The following is a 19,316-nucleotide window of genomic DNA, read 5'->3' as shown; positions in this document are numbered from 1 at the left end:
TATTAAGCAGTGAAAATTTATTGAAAATTTGATACCAAAGAGTGTCATTAAGTACCCCATATCAAGTATTATGTTTTTTTCTCGCCCTTAACAATGCTTACCATCCTCGGTAATTAAATAGTGGTTAAGTCTTGAGGTATGAGTTTTCTTAAATTTATCTGCTGTCTTTACAAATGAAATTTGTAACAGTGCAATGGCTGATCTTCATTTTTAACAAACATTGGAAAAAAGGAACCATCAAACCATCGAATTGTACATTGTTATCAATCTTTGTGAATACACTGATGGATTTTCACCAAAACTTGGCAGGTAGTATCCCTAGGGAGACAGGATCTTGGTATCTTCAAATGGGCACCATGCTCCTCTGGGGGTCCCCAGGGGGCTCCAACCCCCCCTAAACTAAGGAATCTTGAATTGTCTTCTTATCTAGAACTAAAAGTGATAGAGCTAAGTTGATACTGTAAGTACATTGATGACTGTAGTTACAGGTTTGTTCATGGTGGATTGGGGGTGGGGGTCCAAGCCGGGGGGGGGGGCCTCCCAGGCCCCCAGATCTCAGCCGTTGACCGTGAAGTTAATTTATTTTTACAAATTATCATTTATGCTAAATTATACTAATTTATGCGTAATGATGCATGAAATCAGACAATTTGGTATAAATCACTAAATAAAGGTCAAAACAGGCACATTTTTGGGGTAAATATTCTTTTTATTGTCCTTAGCAAATGTAAGAGAAAAAATTTCTGAAGTATTTTATTGTTTTTTGGAATTATGTATTTCCTTGTTTTTTTTACTTTGTTTTTCATTGTTTTTCGATGAAATTTGTCCGCGACATTGTTCCAAATGAGAAAATATATTATTTATTGATTTTAATCAATAAAAGCCCCAGATAATCATGCTTTTATGAAATTTGCCTGAAAACACAGTTTGCATTGAAATTGTACACGAATTCACGCTTTTCACGAGTGTGGGGGGGGGGGGGAGACTGACAAAACCCCCAAATTAAGGAATTTTAATAATCTTCTCTCAAATCAATAAGCTACAGTAGTGCTATGTAATTTAGATCAGTGATTGTAGTTTCGAGTTGCAGGTGGGGGGGGGGATATTAAATTGAGACCAGTCTTCATATTTGCATCCTCTTCTTGAATAGCAAGGTCAGATTTTTACCAAATTTAGGAGGGACTAATGCCAGGGTTCTAAAATATATGTCTGTGCAAATGGGCACCATTTCCCAAAGTAGGGGCTCCAAGGGGCAAAATTTTCTTGGAAAGGTTTTGAACATGTGGGTCAGAGATTGGTGAAAATGCAACAATATTTTCTTCTCCATATCTTGGAAATGGCTTGATATTATGAAATTTAGTACATATGCATGTAGGCCTGCGGCCTGGCAATGAGTCTCTTGGGAATTTGTGGTCTTACGGACAAACGTCAAGGGTTACAGGTCAGGTTAAAATGCTAAAATTCTATTTAATGCTGAAGTTACACATTTTCTCCATACATTGTAGATTACTCAATGCATAAACACATAAACTTAAAACTAGATATATACACATGCATTACTGCACAATGATTCTGTATGGAAAGATTTTGGCCGTGGAGTCAAAGGTCAAGGGAAAAGGTTAAAATGTCGGAATTTCCCTCATATTTTAAAAGTAGCTCGAAGTATTATTATGAAAATGGATGTTACCAGTTTAGTTAGGGGTTATCTGAAGAATTGCAGACCAGGGGTCAAAGGTCAAATGTCAAGTGAAAATGTTCAAATCCCCGAATACCTGCTCTCTTGGCCATCCATCCAAATGAAACCTAGTTAAAGTAAACAACACAATAGTGACAACACATGTCATTTTATTTATTTATTTATTGCCAGTGAAGTGAATCTATCGTCTCAACACTGTCAAGACGTACTATATACCTCTTGGGAGAACCATGCATTATGGCGGAGGCATATCAGTCACCATAGCAACATTTCTAGTTTTTTTTTTTTGTTTTTTTTCAGGTTATGCTCCTGAAAAATGCCGATTACTGTGTACTACAACTACACTTTGATCAATCACTCCTTACAGATCACAGTCTTGCACAAGCCTGCCTACAATCATCCACGTGACCTGACCCAGAGTGGGGGCAGGCTTCGAATTGGATACGTCTCTTCAGACTTTGGCAACCACCCCACCTCACACCTCATGCAGAGCATCCCAGGGAAACATAGCAAGGACAAGGTGGAAATCTTCTGCTATGCCCTGAGTGCAGATGACCACACTGCCTTTAGAGCCAAGGCCATGAAAGAGGCTGAGCACTTTGTGGACCTGTCACAAGTGAGATTTTACTAAGTGCCTGCCTCATACATGTTATTCCATAACAAAAAGAGGGGGATTGGTCATAGCAATTAAATGGGTATAACCATGATGCTGTTGTGTAATGGGAATCCATGAATTCAATTTACACGCCATATTGTCAGAAGGTTTAAGAGCCAGAATCCCAATCGGCTGTAAATATCCAAACAGCTCTCAGTTTTCTATTGACGCACAAAAACTCTACGAAGTTTGGCATACATAACCACTATGAAATAAAGTTGTGCAAACTTCATCTTTTTCGTCATCAATCGATGTGTTGCCATTGTAACAATATTTTCAAATAAGTAACTGTTTTTGGATTAACCCTATTCTAACTGGGCTATTTGAGACCAAGTTTTTACTGGGGGGGGGGTCAATTTGACCCCCCCTTCAGATCTCGGCCGCCGATCGCGCGATCGCCGCAAAAGTTTGCCTGTACATAGAGCCGGATGTCAACTACAAGATTATATGGTCATACAATAGAAAAAGTTTGATTTTATATTTTTTAATAAATTAATTATGCAAATTAACGCATGAAATCATATTTTCACCTATAACTCCATTAAAAAGATTGAAGGATTGCTAAATTTTTGTGTCAGAGTTCCTCAAGACATATCAAACAATTTTCTTATAAAAAAATAGCGCAATCAAAGTCAGTTTCTTTTGTTTTGTATTGTTTTGTTAATTTCTTATGTATTTTATTGTTTTTTCGACCTTTTGTTTTCTATTGTTTTTTTGCCAAAATTTGTTGCAGGCACTTTTCCAAGCTGATCTACAATAGAATTGATTAATTTTAATGGTTAAAAGTTGAAATAATCCAATTCATATCAATTAAACAAAAAAAAAACACAATTTGCATTGGATTTGCACACAAAATCATGAATTTGAGCTGTTTTGGGGTTGACATGCATATGCAAAACATTGCGTAACTTCAGAACGGTGTACCCGGATGTCGCAAATTTGGTCTCAAAATATGCGGGAGACTTCAATGAAAAAAGTCACAAAACGCAGCGGCAAAATCTTTGCGCGTTGCGGAATGGTGGCGCGAAATGTCGAGGGGGGGGGTCAATTTGACCCCCCCCCCAGTTAGAATAGGGTTAAAACTGCAAAAGGGTTATCAATTGGGTTACCACTAGCTGCATCACATAGAAGGCATGTTTAGTGCGTAAGATGCATTTGGGTAATTCTTGCATAAGCAGTATGACCATACATACACAGCCATACAGCAGACAACACTTGTATCTGCTGTAGTGAAAGGCTTAATCTGTAAACAAACCAAGTGAACACAAGTGTATTTTCTGTTTACACGCTGAATTTCAAAGAAGGCTCCCAAGAATTTTGACTGACTCCCACACTGACATTATCTTTGATCAAGCAGCAAATCTTCTAACCCTGTTATCTCAAAACTTTACCCAGCTAAGTAATATTCAACCCTTAAAGGGCTGGGCTTTTTTGGCTATGCTCCGACCGGGGGGGGGGGGGGGGGGAGGGGGGGGGATGGATTCCGCCCCCGTTACAAAAATGGGCGTGGCTTCGCATAAGTATGCGCGGATGTTGCAAATTTGGTCTCAAAAGTTGCGCGAGACTTGAACAAACAAAGTCAAGAAGCCTCGCGACGAGGCCTTCTTGCATTACAGAATTATAGTGTGAAACGTCGGGGGGGGGGGGGGGGGCGGATTCCGCCCCCTCCCTTTTAGGGTTAAACATGATTATGTACACTAAAAAGCCAAAAGGGAGTAGCACCCCTTGCCTCCATAGCTGCTTCTCCTTTCACACCATGGGCCGTATGCATATAAAAGCTAGCAATTGCTTGTGCTAGCCTTTTACTTGAATCCGTATGCATAAAAACAAGCAATTGCATGCTAGCAAAAGCTTTTGCTAGCAAGCACAAGCAATTGCTTTCTGTCCGCAAGCAATTGCTTAGAGACCAGGCATTTGCTTAAAAACATATGCATAAAACAGACCTTTTGCTTGTTCTTGCTAGCAATTGCTAACGATTTTCCAAGCTCTGTAAAATGAGCTTGAGCTTTTGCTTAACGGGGACATTCCCTTTTAAGTATCATTTTCATATTCATTAAAGAAAGACCTAATTTGTGAAGGAGTGGTATAAATCTACAAGAAATTACTCCCAAGTAGTGTAAGAAACTTTTTCGTTTCAACAATGGGAATGTCCACTAATAACAAGATATCCGTTCGGTAACAACGAAAATGTGAAATATTAACCAAAAAGGTTCGCCAGAGTCATAATCTCAGAACTTAACCGATCGAGGTCAGGCTAACTCGGACTCACTAAGTTGTTCCTCTGGATTGTACAGTGTTGTACTAAGGTAGTTCTTCTCGTTCTGGCTGGTCACAATTATGGGCCGAGTTCTATGCGTGCATCAAAGAACCTCTTTGGCGCGCGCGCATACAAAATGAATGTGCGCCTATGTATAATATGTGGTAATCATGAACTGCATGTAAATTGTGTGAAATAGGGCCGAGTTGTCCCTAAGACCGAGTTAGCCTGGATCCTTCTGAAATACAAGGCAGCATGCCGATTTTTATTATTCTAACTCTTTTGATCTCAAAATACTCTAGAACAAATCACATCAGGCAGGTAAGTTTCTAGGTAGACTCTTACAATATATTGCAAGCAGATATGAAATGGTATGAGACGGGTTCTCAATCCCTTACCATAACTATGTTTTCACTTTAACATACGTCAGGTAATAAGTCGGAATGTATACATTTCATAAGAATGAAATCTCGTTTACTTTCTTTGTATTTTTCCGTGTGTGACGTCTCAAACTGCAATAGTCTTCACATCTAGTTATGACTGCACCAAAGCTTTAAAAATTCATAGCTTTTCAGCAGATTGTGTAAATTGCTTCAAACATTCATTGATGTATGCTACTGACATTGCTGCATGTGTATTTGGTTTTTACACCCCTTTGAATGTATGAGAGAAATATCATGTAATGCTCCATTTTCTCCCCCAAGATCCCATGCAATGGTAAAGCAGCAGACCGCATCAGTGCTGATGGCATCCATATTCTGGTCAACATGAATGGATACACCAAAGGAGCTCGCAATGAGATCTTTGCACTCAGACCAGCACCAATTCAGGTATTGGCTCTGATCAGATAGATTGTTTTCGTATAAGCAGTAGGAGAATGGCTGTCCCCTTTGAAATGTAGCTCTCTGAATTTTATACCCCCACCAAATCAAGTTTCAAGGGGTAAAGAGGTGCCCCCTTCAGTTTGTTGAATTTTTTTTTTTTTTTTGACAAACTTTTTAGCTCACCTAAACCGAAGGCCCAAGTGAGCTATTGCAACCTCTCTTTGTCCATCGTGCGTCTTGTGTAAACTTTTTACAGTTTCATCTTCTTTGTGAAAACCACATGATAGATTCCCCCCCCCCAAAAAAAAAATAAATAAATAAATAAAAAAAAGATTCTTTAATCATCTTCTCCTCTAGAACTAGAAGTGCTAGAGCAAAAAAAAAAAAAAAAAAAAAAAAAAAAATTAATAAATAATAGTAATACTTGTTGTGAGTAAGTACATTGATGACCAGAGTGTCAAGTTTGTTCGTGTTGGATCCAGGGCATGCGTGAGCTATTGCTATCGTCGTCCCTTGTCCCTCGTGCGTGAACTTTTTACATTTTCATCTTCTTCTTGAGAACCCCATGACCGATTTTCACCAAACTTAGCAGGTAGCATCCCTAGGGGGCTAGGATCTCAATATCAAATGGGCACCATGCCCCATCTGAGTGGGGGCAAAAAAAGTTTTTTTTTTTTTTTTTGTAATTGCATAGTTAAAATTTCCTAAAGCCAGTGTACAGTACTTGGCAGGTTTTTTATCGCTATGATGGTGTATATGCATATAGACACGATGCCTTTACAAGCCCTCAAAGCTGCCTGCCCCCTAAACTTGCAGTGTTCTAAGGTAGTAGTCTGCAAGAACGCGTGAAAGGTGAACTTGCAATACTCTATGAGCGTGAGACCCCTCGGTTTCTTGTTTGTCTCAAGGTAGATTAATTATATTCAATAGTTCTTGACTAATGCAATTTCTTAATGATACTCTATGTTTGTCAGGCAATGTGGTTGGGATATCCTGGAACCAGTGGAGCATCTTTCATGGACTACTTGATCACAGACAATGTGACCTCCCCCATAGAGCTAGCTGCCCAATACTCTGAGAAGCTAGCCTTCATGCGGTACACATTCTTCATTGGAGACCACTGGAACATGTTCCCCCACCTCATGGATAAGGCCATCATAGAGATGAAAGCAGGCTCCGGCAGAGACAATGTGGCCATTGTCAATGCTGTCAACCTCAAACCAGTCCTTGAGAAGCTGGGCGTCTCTGAAAAGGTATTACTCTATCTATCTTTCATCCTTAGTGTGATATTTCGCTCAAGCATACAGCGTTATGCCTCACCCTAGTGCTGATTGATACACATGACTGCTTTATCATGAACATGTGTGTTCATACATTCTGTCTCTGCAGGTTTTGTTATGCCTTCACCCACACACAGTGTGTATGGGGTTATAGGAATCACTGTGAGATTTGTTGTTTTGGTTGGGAAGCCTTTCGACAAGGCCCTCTCGCTGTATGGTAAGGAGCAAGTGGGAGCAGATGAAGTGAGCCCAGCCAAGGGAGACAGTACGAGGGCCTTTTTAGACCTACTTTGTATCCTTATAATAGCCCTTTGAATTGCTGATTTTGCTACCCGAGTTTGGTAGCAAAGATTGACCAATCTGCGTGTCGTGTCTACACAAGCCCGATTTGCATACAATGTATTTATGCAAACATGCTGGACAACACCTAAGACCAGAGGATGTGGTTAGCACGCAATTCTATTGGTCGACCGGAACCCTTAAACGTGATTATTCAATAGATTCCAGCGGTCATGAATGATAATGTGCGAAGCAGATCTCAAAAGGTGCTCGTTTTTTCTTGCCCATATAGGCATACCATCTAGCAAGAGGGGCTTGTCCAAAGGCTATCAATATGATTATCAGATTTGCAAAACACATGTTTTGTCAGTGTTAATGCATTGCCATATTAACATTTTTTTTTTCAATTAAAAACATACACAAGTAATGTGTGTTCAGAATTCCTTTAGTTTTTGAGTATTTGACTTGAAATTTGGCACATGTGACCACTATATGATGTGGATATGCATATGTGACCCGCTACAACAAAAAGGTCCTAAAGTCGCGCACGGTCGAAGTCGTGAAATTCGAGTTTGAAGTCAGAGCATTAAAATTGGTCAAAACTTACGATTTTCTGATTTTGATATATTATTGGAGTCTGACATGTCTTCTATCATCTGTCGAAATTTTGAATTAAAATGATCAAAGGAAAGACCAAAAAATAGCGTTTTTCTGAGCCATGTTTTTTGGCGTTTCAACGAAGCAGAAACTGGTTCGAAAATTTGGATTGAGCGCCACAGATAGGTTCCACCCCTAACAACGACCAGAGTGATCTCATTGGTCAGTTTGCTGCTTGCTGCTAATCGAAGCATGAAGCTCGCACACTGCCCAGTCGACTGGTGCGTGCGGGCGGGGTGCACTATGCTCAGCCGCTTCTCACATCCTGGTCACTGATTGGTTGGTGAGGAGATCGCCGACGCTGATGTGCTTGAATGAACTCTTCGGGGGTTGCTAGGGCTTACCTTCTATTGTCCAGAGGTGAAAACTGACTTACGTGTCCGTTGATCGCGATTGCGTCGAAAGGAAGACTTAGGGCGCTTTTCTCGAAACAGTGATTTTCCAGACGTCTCGACATGCTCTCTTTTAAACATCGATATCTCCGCAGCCGATTATTTTTATAAAATGTGTTATAGATCAATCTAAAGCAGAAAGATTAGGGGATTATATCGTGCAATTTTCAAATAATCGACCTCGCCCGACTTTAGGATCATTTTGTTGTAGCAGGTCACATATTTCCTGAATTCCAAACATTGTGCTGGAATGGTATTGGTGAGATCAGCATTTTTAAAATGAGAATTATACAAAATTATTGTGTATTTAATAATGTAATCTCTCTGTTCTTCAGCATTTGACTAGATTTTTGAGACATGTGACCAATATAGTTTTTTGGTGTGCGCATCTTTTGTCATTGATGCCATGGTAACATTTTTCAATAAAAAACATACAAAAATACTATGGATTGAGCTAATTCCTTCTGTTTTTGTTTTTCACTAAACATCAAGATGCAATGTGCTCGGACATTAACAAATCAGTAAATCCATAATTACTTGTATTCAATCACATTGATTAGTATTTCAAACAATCTTGTCTTTACCCAGTAGCTGCAATAGTAAGTTCAACATCTATTTACACTTGAAATGATTATCACTTTGTGGTATCCATGTCGAGCACTTCAATGCCTGCTCGTGCAAAGCTCATTGCAAACGTTTCACACATGTACATTTAGGTTGCTGTGAACGGGGAGGTGTCCAACAGCGACAAACTGCACTTCCCTGTAATTGAGAGTACATCATCCCAGGCCATAGCAAACATGGTTACTCAAGGGCAAGTTCAAGCTAACATCAATGGGGTCACGCTGTGCCATGGGCTTGCTCTGACACAGGTAGGAATTTAAAAATTAGCTGACACTGTTCTGCATGTCTGTTCCCACCACCTGCCCATCAACTTCACTTTATGTGTGATGCATACATGATTTTGTAGAGATATTGAAGCTTAGGGACTAGGATTATCATAGCATTCTAAGTTTTTTGTTTGTTTGTTTGTTTGTTTGTTGTTTTTTTGCAAGAAAGTCACAGGTAACATGATCATGGCCTGTCTCCATGTCTTCATTATTGTACATCACTATGGTACTGTATTCGCCAGCGCTAAGTCTTCATTATTTTTAAGAGAAATAAAGCAGTACATTTGGAGTGTGGCCTATATGGCACCACAATCAAATCATGATATTCACCTGCCTAACGAGCACAATTGTGTATGGGACAATGCCATGTGCCACTGAGCACCTGTGTAACATCAGTTCATTATTGAATCCTACAATGCTATGTGACAACTTTTTTTCTTTCTTTTTTTTTTTTTTTTTTGGTCATCAGCCACTAATCAATGTTGTTTGCATGCAGGTCGCATGCAAGTTGCATGCAGGTCAGGTAAATTTGCATAGCAATAGCGATACACCAGTGATGGTGAAGGAATGTGTGGAACACGTGCATGCTCTTTTTTACAAAATCTGAATGCAGAGTTAGCATCATTTGGTTCCCTATTGTAAAACTGGCTTTTTTGGGGTGTTCTGTGGCCCAGAAGGTTTCAACCCCAAGCCTTTTGTTGGCAAATATATTTTCATTTAAATGGGGAAAAGAGCATATGGATAAAAAGTCAATGAGGCCACATCATGATCTTTGTGAAATTAGAAATTTATAGCAGTATTAAACACTTGTACAATTCAAAACTGTGGTTAGATACCTATTAAATGTGTTAAGAGATCAGTATTCTCAGTGCCAAGAGGTGTTTGTTGGTGTAGCAGTTGTAATACAACTAGTTGACTGAATGGAAGATATGGTGTTTTGATACGTGTATCTCCTTAATGCCTGTCCAGCTGATTCCCAAATCTGCAACTGGAGAGGAGGTACCAGTCTACCCCCTTGTTACCACGCGCAGCATGTATGGTCTCCCCGATGACGCCATTGTCTTCTGTAACTTCAACCAGCTGTACAAGATAGATCCAGCCACTCTTAGGATGTGGGTCAATGTAAGTCACAGTCACATTGTGCATTCTGAGTTTCCTTTTGTGGACAATGAATTTCACAATTAAACTGCCCTCTAAATGGGATATTCAGATGTTGGGTACTTACATATAGGCCTTTTGTGACATGGAGTTCCAGACATATTGTAAAGTAGACATAAATATTGCTCAGTAATCACCCTTATTTTAAGAAGAGTCGGCACACAGTGATCATGGTATCTCATGAAATCATTAATCTTACAGATGGTTCAGACATTTTTCAGACGTTTTGCATAAATGCAAGGGAAGTTGATAAGCTTTGCTATTCCTTTTCTGTTTGTTTTGTAGTGACTTTGCTTTCTGCAGTTTGACATCAACCCCCCTTCTAATTTTGCAATTTCTCCAGAACTGCAGCAGATATGAAGTTGAATTCATTTTCAATTTCAATTATCCCTTCATGACTTTTTTTCTTGCACAGCTTTTGTTACTAAATTTTGTGCTGTTATTACATTATACTTTGTGATTTTTGTCACACTTTAAGCGACTATTATTGGGAGCGCGGCTGTCGCAACTTGGTATAGTCTTGGGGCCTTTGCATAAAAGTTACAATTATGGTAACTTTGCCATCCGATGGTAACTTCCATGGAATTCTTGATTTTGTTCAGCCGTTGAGTATTGTTGCCATGGTAGTTACCATTGGATGGCAAAGTTATCATAAGTGTAACTTTTATGCAATGGGCCCCACACTTCCAGACCCTTTGCGAACTGGACTCCACGGCGACAAAGTCGCCGCCCCGAAGCCGAAGGCAGGACAAAACCATCCTAAACTATACTAATTTTCGACGTTAAGGGCGTCAATATCCTGAATAGCGAAATAGTATGGGCAGAGGGTCTGGAAGCCAGACTAAACTTGGAACTGCATTTGGCCCAGTTTGCATTTGCAGTGAGAAAAGGCTGGGCTCGGCCACGGCCAAGATTACCTCCAGAGCTTGGCCAAATGCGCATTCGATTTTGGTACCGCATTTGGCTTTTTGCGCGTTTACAGTGAAATGAATTCCTGGCTTGGCCGCGGCCGAGCCTGGCCTTTTCACTCACTGTAAACGGGGTCTAAGGGATCACCTGCAGCATCTGTCCGTCCGTCGTTCATCCGTAATGCTACAAGAACTTGAATAACTCTCTACTGAGGACTTCAATTTCAATCAAACTTGGAGGGAAGAGTGGTTATACAAAGTTACACATTTTGCCAAAAATGAAGGTCACCTCAAGGTCAAAGGTCACAGGTAGGGGTCAACAAACGTTTAGGGCCAATGTTAAGTTTTTACGGCGCGTTTTGATTATGGCCCGTAACTTTTGATCCCTATGTACGTTTGTGAACAAACTTAGATGGTAGATGGCCCTTGGGGAGTTGAAGGTCACCACTAGGTCAAAGGTCACAGACAGGGGTCAACAAACTTTTAGGATCCAATGTTAGTTTTTACGGTGTGTTTCGATTATGGCTCATAACTTTTGATCCCTATGTCTGTTTGTGACCAAACTTGGATGGTAGATGTCCCTTGGGAAGTTGAAGGTCACCTCAAGGTCAAAGGTCATAGGCGGGGTCAATGAACTTCCGGGAGTTAGAAAAATATTAATTTCTTTTACATGAATGGGCGAGACACATTTTGGCACTTGCCTTGTTCACATTGTCTGTTCTATGTCAAGCCCAAATCATGAACAATTATAAACTTCATTATTGTCGAGCCCACCAGAGGTGGGGGGGGGGGGGGAATAAAGGGGGTATCTCACTGAGCGGCGAACGTTTGTGAACGTAACCGAATTTTGGATTTCGCTAGGGTTCGTAAAGGGTTGCAAAAGGTTCGCTAACAGTTGCAAGAAAGCTCGCAAACGGTTTTTATTGTCGCAAGCAGTTTTTCTTGTCGCAAAGAAAGTTTGAACATGTTCAAAATTTCCTTGCGAATTTGTATTTTCGCTAACAGTTGCAAGCATTCGCAAAACACTCGTAAGAATTCGCAAGCGGTTGTAATATGGTGTCGCTAACATTTTTATTATTATTCTAAGAGGAATTCGAAGCTCAGTGATGAAAATTGGTTTTTAAATGGCTGAGATATCCCAAAACAAACAAAAGCAAATAAATTCTAAAAAAGGGTAGCTCCCACCTTTTATTAGGATTAGATATCTCAGACATTTCAAAACCAATTTTCATCAAGAGGTTTTCCCTTTTCTCAAAAAATGATAAAAAAATATCGGAAACCTGTACCCCCATCTCAACCAAAACTGCACCATCCCGTTGATGTGGCTTTTTTCGGGGGGGGGGGGGGGGGGGGGGGGGGGGGGGGTTTCAGTGACTACATACGGCAGGTGGCCACAAGAAGGTTACTGCAAAGGCATGATTGACTGTATGTAGATCATGAGACTGTCACTATTACAACCCTCTTTTCTCACAGATCATCCAGAAAGTGCCCAACAGTGTGCTGTGGCTCCTGCGCTTCCCAGCTGCTGGTGAGCCACACCTATTGGCCACTGCTACCCAGATGGGCATGCCGAAGAGCAGCCTCATCTTTTCTCCCGTTGCATCCAAGGAAGAGCATGTGCGGCGAGGCCAGCTGGCCGATGTCTGCCTGGATACACCCCTATGCAATGGCCACACTACAGGAATGGATGTCCTCTGGGCTGGCACTCCTATGATCACCCTCCCAGGTTGGTTGTCTTCTCCCCTTCCTATCCATATCTCAGATGTTGCATTTTTATCAACTCATCTAAGCCAAAGACTCCGTGAACTATTGCGATCATCCATCATCCTCGGTGTATTAACTTTTTCTATTTTCTTCTTCTTCTTGAAAACCCCATGACAGATTTTTTCCCTAACTTGGTAGGTAGCATCCCTAGGGAGACAGGATCTTAATGTTTAAAAGCCCCCCCCCCACCCAATTAAGGAATCTTTAAAGATCATCTGTAGAATCCAAAAGTGGGAGAGCTAAGTTAATACTGTGAGTTAGTACATTGAGGACTGTAATAAGTTCATGGTGGATCCAGGGGTGCCCCCTGTGGAGGGGGGAGGGGTCCAAATCGGGCCCTAAATTGTTCATTTTCACGACCGAGATCTGAAGGGGGGGGGGGGGGGGGGGCCCAAAAAGGCCCCCCCCCCCCCAATAAATTGTAAATAATTCTGAGAATGAGTGATGTCCTGTGAGCAAGACACTGGGATCTCGCCATTTTGTTTTATATGCAAGTTTGTTTGTCTCCCTGCAGGTGAAACTCTTGCCTCACGGGTTGCTGCCTCACAGCTACAGACACTGGGCTGTCCTGAGCTGATTGCTCATTCCAAGCAGGATTATGAAGACATTGCTATCAGACTTGGAACAGACATCAAATTGTAAGTTTGAAATTTCTGTGCCATTTCCATTAAAGGCATAATTTACCATTTGCAGATGAAACAAAAACCCAGCATTAGTGCTTCAAAATAGTTCTGAGATGTCAGTTGGGCTAGAAACAACCAATGCAAAAATTTGAAGCAGTATAATCGATGTTAAGTATTGTTAAATACTGTATACAAAATACTGTGCAAAATATTTAGCTCACCTGAGCCAAAGGCTCAAGTGAGCTATTGCGATCGCCCTTCGTCTGGCGTCTGTCGTCTGTCGTCCGTCGTCCGCCGTGCGTAAACTTTTACATTTTCATCTTCTTCTTGAAAACCCCACGACCGATTTTCATCAAACTTGGCAGGTAGCATCCCCAGGGGGTTAGGAACTGAATTTGTTAAAATGGGCACCATGCCCCACCCAGGGGGGCCCTGGGGGGGGGGGGGGGGGGGGGCAAACCCCCCAAAATTAAGGAATCTGTAAAAATCTTCTCTAGAACCAGAAGTGATAGAGCTAAGTTAATACTATGAGTTAGTACATTGATGACTGTATCAAGTTTGTTCATGGCAGAATCAGGGGTGCCCCCCTTGGGACCCAGGGGAGGGGGGTAGGGAGGGGTCCTAATGGGGCCTAAATTGTACATTTTCATCTTCTTCTTGAGAACCCCATGACCAATTTTCACCAAACTTGGCAGGTAGCATCCCTAGGGGATTAGGATCTTAATTTGTTAAAATGGGCACCATGCCCCACCCAGGGGCCCCAGGGGGGCCCAAACCCCCCAAAATGAAGGAATCTTTAAAAATCTTCTCTAGAATCAGAAGTTATAGAGCTAAGATAATACTATGAGTGAGTACATTTATGACTGTAGTTTCAACAGGGCTCGACACTAACGGTGGCCCGGTGGCCTGGGGCCACCAAAAATGAAAGTCGGGCCACCAAATTTCAAAAAAGGGCAAATTTGGTGGCCCGCCTCGGGCCACCAAATTTTTTTGAAAAGTATGTCAGTATTTTTTTTTTTTTTTTTTTTTTTGCGCCGGATATTAGCAGTTAAATTTGTTTAAAGGATGGATGAAAAGGACTGAATTAGTGCCTGAGAGTGAGTGTTGCAAGTTTGTTGAAGTTTATTTATGAGTAGATATGTCCAACTTCTAATTCTTACTATCATAAAACTTAAATATTTGACTTTTAATGTTTTTTATTGTTTTTTTCGGGACACCAAATTTTTCTCTCGGGCCACCAAAAATTTGAAATTAAGGATTTTGGTGGCCCCATCGGGCCACCAAACAAAAAAGTTAGTGTCGAGCCATGTTTCAAGTTTGTTCATAGCAGATCCAGGGGTGCCCCTCTTGGGGGCAGGGGGTCAGGATCTCAATTTATCAAAATGGGCAACATGCCCCACCCAGAGGGCCCCAGGGGACCCCAATCCCCCCAAATTAAGAAATCTTTAAAAATTTGGGCCCTTATTGTACATTTTATCTTCTACTTGAGAATGCCTGGTCAAATTTTAGTAGAGCTGTGAATAATTTAGATTAGTGACTGCGTGAAAGGTGAACTTGCGATACTCAGGTGAGCGCTAGACCCGCGGGTCTCTTGTTATATGATAGGATGTTTTGTGATGCAACTGACCTACACATATGCATCAAATGTGATAACTCAAAAATTTTTTAAATCACTGCTCCTAAAGGTAAACTGTACAGAAAAGAAAAAGCATGTCAACCTGTCAGTGCTTTCATTATGTTTTCATGTTGTCCATCAGTCCATCCGTTTCCCTGTCCATAATCAATTTTGTGGACAGCGTAACATAAAAACTGAGGTATCCTACTGAAACTTACAGCAGAAGCAATAGAGCTTTAAGTTTGTTTGTTTTTTCAAACTGCATAGCCACCAAGCTTCTAACTAGAGTTTACATGGCAGGTATTTTTACCAATGTGATGGAATAATACACAAATGGTGGCCATGTCCCCAGCTCTCAAAGCTGCCCCCCAAGCTTGTAGTGTTCTCAGGTAAGAGTCTGCAAGAATGCGTGGAAGGTGACTTTTCGATGCTCGGGTGAGGATGATATCCCCAGGTCTCTTGTTCATTGTAATTTCCTATGAAAATTCATTTTAATCTTTCTTGCATTATTGTACAAAAGCCGTCAGCACATACGGGCAAAGGTGTGGCGCCGCCGTGTAGAGAGCCCCCTCTTCAACACAAAGATGTATGCCCAGTCACTGGAAATGCTCTACTGCAAGCTGTGGGAGAAGTACGAGAAGGGGGAACCTTGTGACCACGTGGACATGACTGTCTCGCCCACTGTCAACGGCAAGATTGACCACATCAAGAATTGAGTGATTAAAGGGTGGCAGAATGTCGTGTTGTCCAAATCGAGTGCAGATTTAGAGTGTCCTCTCTTCAACAAGACCTCTAAATTGTGATGGAAGTGTGATTCACATACTGACATCCACTGAGACCCAACTTGTAAGCATTGTGTTAATGTTGGCAGCAATATGCAAATATTAAAGGAGCTTGTAAGATCATAACTTAGGATTCTTTGTATGGATCAATGGAGTGAGCTTACCCAGGTATTTGTGGTGGTTAGTAGAACATTCTTTTACTGACCACTAATGATGGAGTACTTTTGGGGCAAGTTAGGCAGAAGGCTAACAGAGTAGGAATGATACTAGGGGTTGCCAAGTTCAGAGCCACAAACAGTTCAAATAACAAGCCATGTACAGAAAAAGTAGAAAAGAGAAAAATATCAGTTCAGTTAAGCAGTGTACAGAAAATGTGGAAAAGATATAAATATTGTCTAACTACAAGTTGGCAAGTCTGTATGTGTCGTGTGTGAGTGTGCTTACTCTGTGATCAGAAATTTATGGCATGTGCTCATAAGAGACAAGTGAAGAGCACTTGGCATTTGTTCCCTTGGTGTTAGCTTTTGCAGTGTAAATCACCATTTGAATTTTTCATGAGTACATTCCTACTTCTGTGGATTTTCATACTGAATAAAAGAGTTGAGGTGAATCGTGCCAAATACATAACCATCTGCAATGGAACGATGCAGAGAGGCAAATAATGAGGTTGGTCACATGGCTACATTTACTTCAAAACAGCCTAAAGATTTCTGGGACCCTGTGATAGAGAAGCATTACGCGAGTGCATGAAGTATATTGATGATTTCATACGTATAATATTTTGAGATGTACAAAGCTTCATGTTGGTACTTACTGTACGGTACTGCGAGTTTTCAAGTGTTACAAATTGTGCAGTAATTTATGGTGAACATGTCTACTGTCTCCCGACCAAGGCGTGCCTTTCATTATTTATTTGCACCGCCAGTAAAGTACTAAGTCTGTCTTATTTGAGCCAATTAAGATGGAAAATAGTGGGAATCCGTAGTGTTATCTGATGCCTGCAACAGAGCAGTCTGCTGTCTTATGTCCTTTTGTGATTTATTCATTTGATGTAATTTTACTTAGATTGCACTGTATATAAGATTGATATGTAATCCACCCCCCCCCCCATTTCTCCTTGATGAATACTTGGAAGTTACGAACATTAGCTTAGAAGATGCATGCTAATTTGTCTGCTCTCTGTCCCATCATTGTAAAGAGATATGTTTATTTACTTTTATTATGAAGAATATACTATTGTGATGAACTGTGTAAAGCCTAATTAGAAGATAAAAGGTACCCAAGTCAAATTAAAGGACTTAAATCTTGTCATGTGCACGATATTTGGGGAAACAGGAGCACGTTGAATTGAAGGTATATTGCCCTTTGTTTTGTGTTACCTAAAAGATATTTTACATCTTATGTTTGCTGCAAACATTGTTGATTTATAGATTGTACATAAGCAGATTTTTATTACCTTGTGTTTGCATAAGAGAAGAGATATTCATGTGTCAAGATTTTTTTTTCTTTGTCAGACAAGAGTATGGGATATGATCAGCTAATGAGTGTACTCTGCATTAATGCTTCACAGTTGGTTCACAGTTGCCCATCTGTGTACCGGTAAGTGCTGATCTTAGTAGTAAATAGTATCTTATCTTGCTAGGCTGAGGAATCTGTCCTAGATATTTGTTGTTGGTTGTTTGTTTGTTGGGGGGGGGGGGGAAGGTTTGTGGGATAAGGTGGAGAATAGTGGTAGAATATTTGATTTGTTGTTTGGGTTTGATTGTCATATTTGGGTTAAATGCATGTAATAATTGAATCCTGTACCCATGTAATAAACAAATACCAAGCACTTGACAAACCACTTTGCAGCGTGTTCACCCATCTGTCAACAGATGTTCTCTGTGAGTGTGTCGTTAAAGGTGTTCTATACCCCCCAACCACACAATGTGTAAAGAAGTTCAGTGCACTCCTGTTATGACAAAGTCCTTGTGTCAATCGAAATTTTGTTCTAGCCAAATTGTTCCAAGTGTATAAGGATACATGTGTAGATGATGATTTTGGGACCTTGATTTTTGATTTGTTGTCTATGTACAATGTAATGAGAATTTTGTTATGACATTGTTCAGTATAACAGGAGTGCACTGTACAATGTGCAGTCAACTCTGCATATAGGTTGATCTTGACAGGACTGACAAAAAAACAAACAACAACTTGGGCCATAGTCGACCTCTGCTTACATAAAAGAAAATTTAACTTACAAGCATTGTCCCTTTCATAACACGTAAATGTTGCGGTTCGATTTGATTTATCTCAGCGGGATTACAGATATTGCCCTGGGAACACTGTTATCCGGAATGCAAAGATTACAGCTGTAGATGCAGAAAGATTACATTGTATTATCCCTTGATTTACCGTAAACTGTCACTCAGACATTTATAAAAAGAACATAATGTACTGTACTGCAGTTACTACTTGTACTAGAACAAGCTGAAACATGGTTTATAAACAGGTTGCAGTTTTTATTCTGAAGATCTGTTAATACTAATATTGAACGCAAACAGAGAGAAACTGACCAGAAATGAATATAATTATTCTTTATACTAGTATTAAAAAGGTTTGTGATTGCCAAGGTTTGTTTATCAAAAAAGAAAAGAAAAAAAGAAATAAGGTTGATTATTTAGAGGGTTTGGTAATACATGTATTCAAATGAAAGAACACATGAGCGAAGATGATTTTGCCATGTACAAAAACTGGTCAAAATAAAATCATTTTGTAAATTAATGTAAGGCTCCATGTTGTCACCGGCTGCAGTTCTTTTTGGATCATCTTCAAATTTGGCATGAAGGTGTATTATGTTACAGCAAAGAAGCCTCCACGTAGGACACAACAGTTTGTGAAGAGAGCACCCCAAGTCTTCCAACTTGGATGCCATGTCACATTTCTTGCATATGGTCAATCAGCCACATTTCTTGTCAGATTTCATTCAAACTTGCTATGGAGGTTTGTGGGGGGTAAGTACAAAAGTTGTCATTGACAGCCATGTCCTATTCTTGTATGTGCTATACCAGCCACATTTCTCTTCAGAGTTTATTCTGACTGTACAGATGGTCATTCTACATGTACTAGGTGTTACAAAAAACATTTCCTACTTTGCGATCGTTGATAGTTCAAAAACTTTACATCAGATAATACTGTCATTGATATGAGTAAAAGCTGAATAGTGCACACACTAGTTGAGATGATTTGAATATGAGAGCATGAATCAGTTTCATTAAATCCATGATTAGTTTTAAAGTTAAGTTCCAGATTTTGGTCAAATTTTAACCCTCTGTACCTCTGAACTTTACACAGGAACCAACGATGTGTATGTGAGTGTGTGCTTACAATAACCCTGAACAAAAGACATGAATACCACAAATACATTTACCACTTTAGTTAGGATAGATGTGTACATGTGTTTGTGTATGGTTCGTATTGCATAGCTGCGAGTATACACTCCACAGCAACACCTACTCACTAATTGAAGTCGAATATAGAAAAATGAGACATCAGGC

The 19,316-nt window shown here is 40.3% G+C and overlaps 1 protein-coding gene across 1 annotated transcript in view; it reads left to right on the top strand.

Annotated features, from left to right (window-relative positions):
* LOC140234639 (UDP-N-acetylglucosamine--peptide N-acetylglucosaminyltransferase 110 kDa subunit-like) overlaps window positions 1-19,027 on the top strand; it is a 55,852-nt gene extending 36,825 nt beyond the window's left edge. The window contains exons 13-20 of the mRNA XM_072314671.1: window positions 2,064-2,312; window positions 5,313-5,438; window positions 6,407-6,685; window positions 8,757-8,912; window positions 9,900-10,052; window positions 12,470-12,722; window positions 13,275-13,398; window positions 15,519-19,027. Coding sequence (XP_072170772.1) covers window positions 2,064-2,312; window positions 5,313-5,438; window positions 6,407-6,685; window positions 8,757-8,912; window positions 9,900-10,052; window positions 12,470-12,722; window positions 13,275-13,398; window positions 15,519-15,714 — 1,536 coding nt within the window. The 3' untranslated portion in view covers window positions 15,715-19,027. The remainder of the gene's footprint in view (window positions 1-2,063; window positions 2,313-5,312; window positions 5,439-6,406; window positions 6,686-8,756; window positions 8,913-9,899; window positions 10,053-12,469; window positions 12,723-13,274; window positions 13,399-15,518) is intronic.
* The last annotated feature ends 289 nt before the right edge of the window (window positions 19,028-19,316 follow it).

The sequence above is a fragment of the Diadema setosum genome, chromosome 11 (assembly GCF_964275005.1).
Source record: "Diadema setosum chromosome 11, eeDiaSeto1, whole genome shotgun sequence".
NCBI lineage: Eukaryota > Metazoa > Echinodermata > Echinoidea > Diadematoida > Diadematidae > Diadema > Diadema setosum.
Note: the sequence above shows the minus strand (reverse complement) of the source record. Positions and strands in the feature narration are given on the sequence as shown.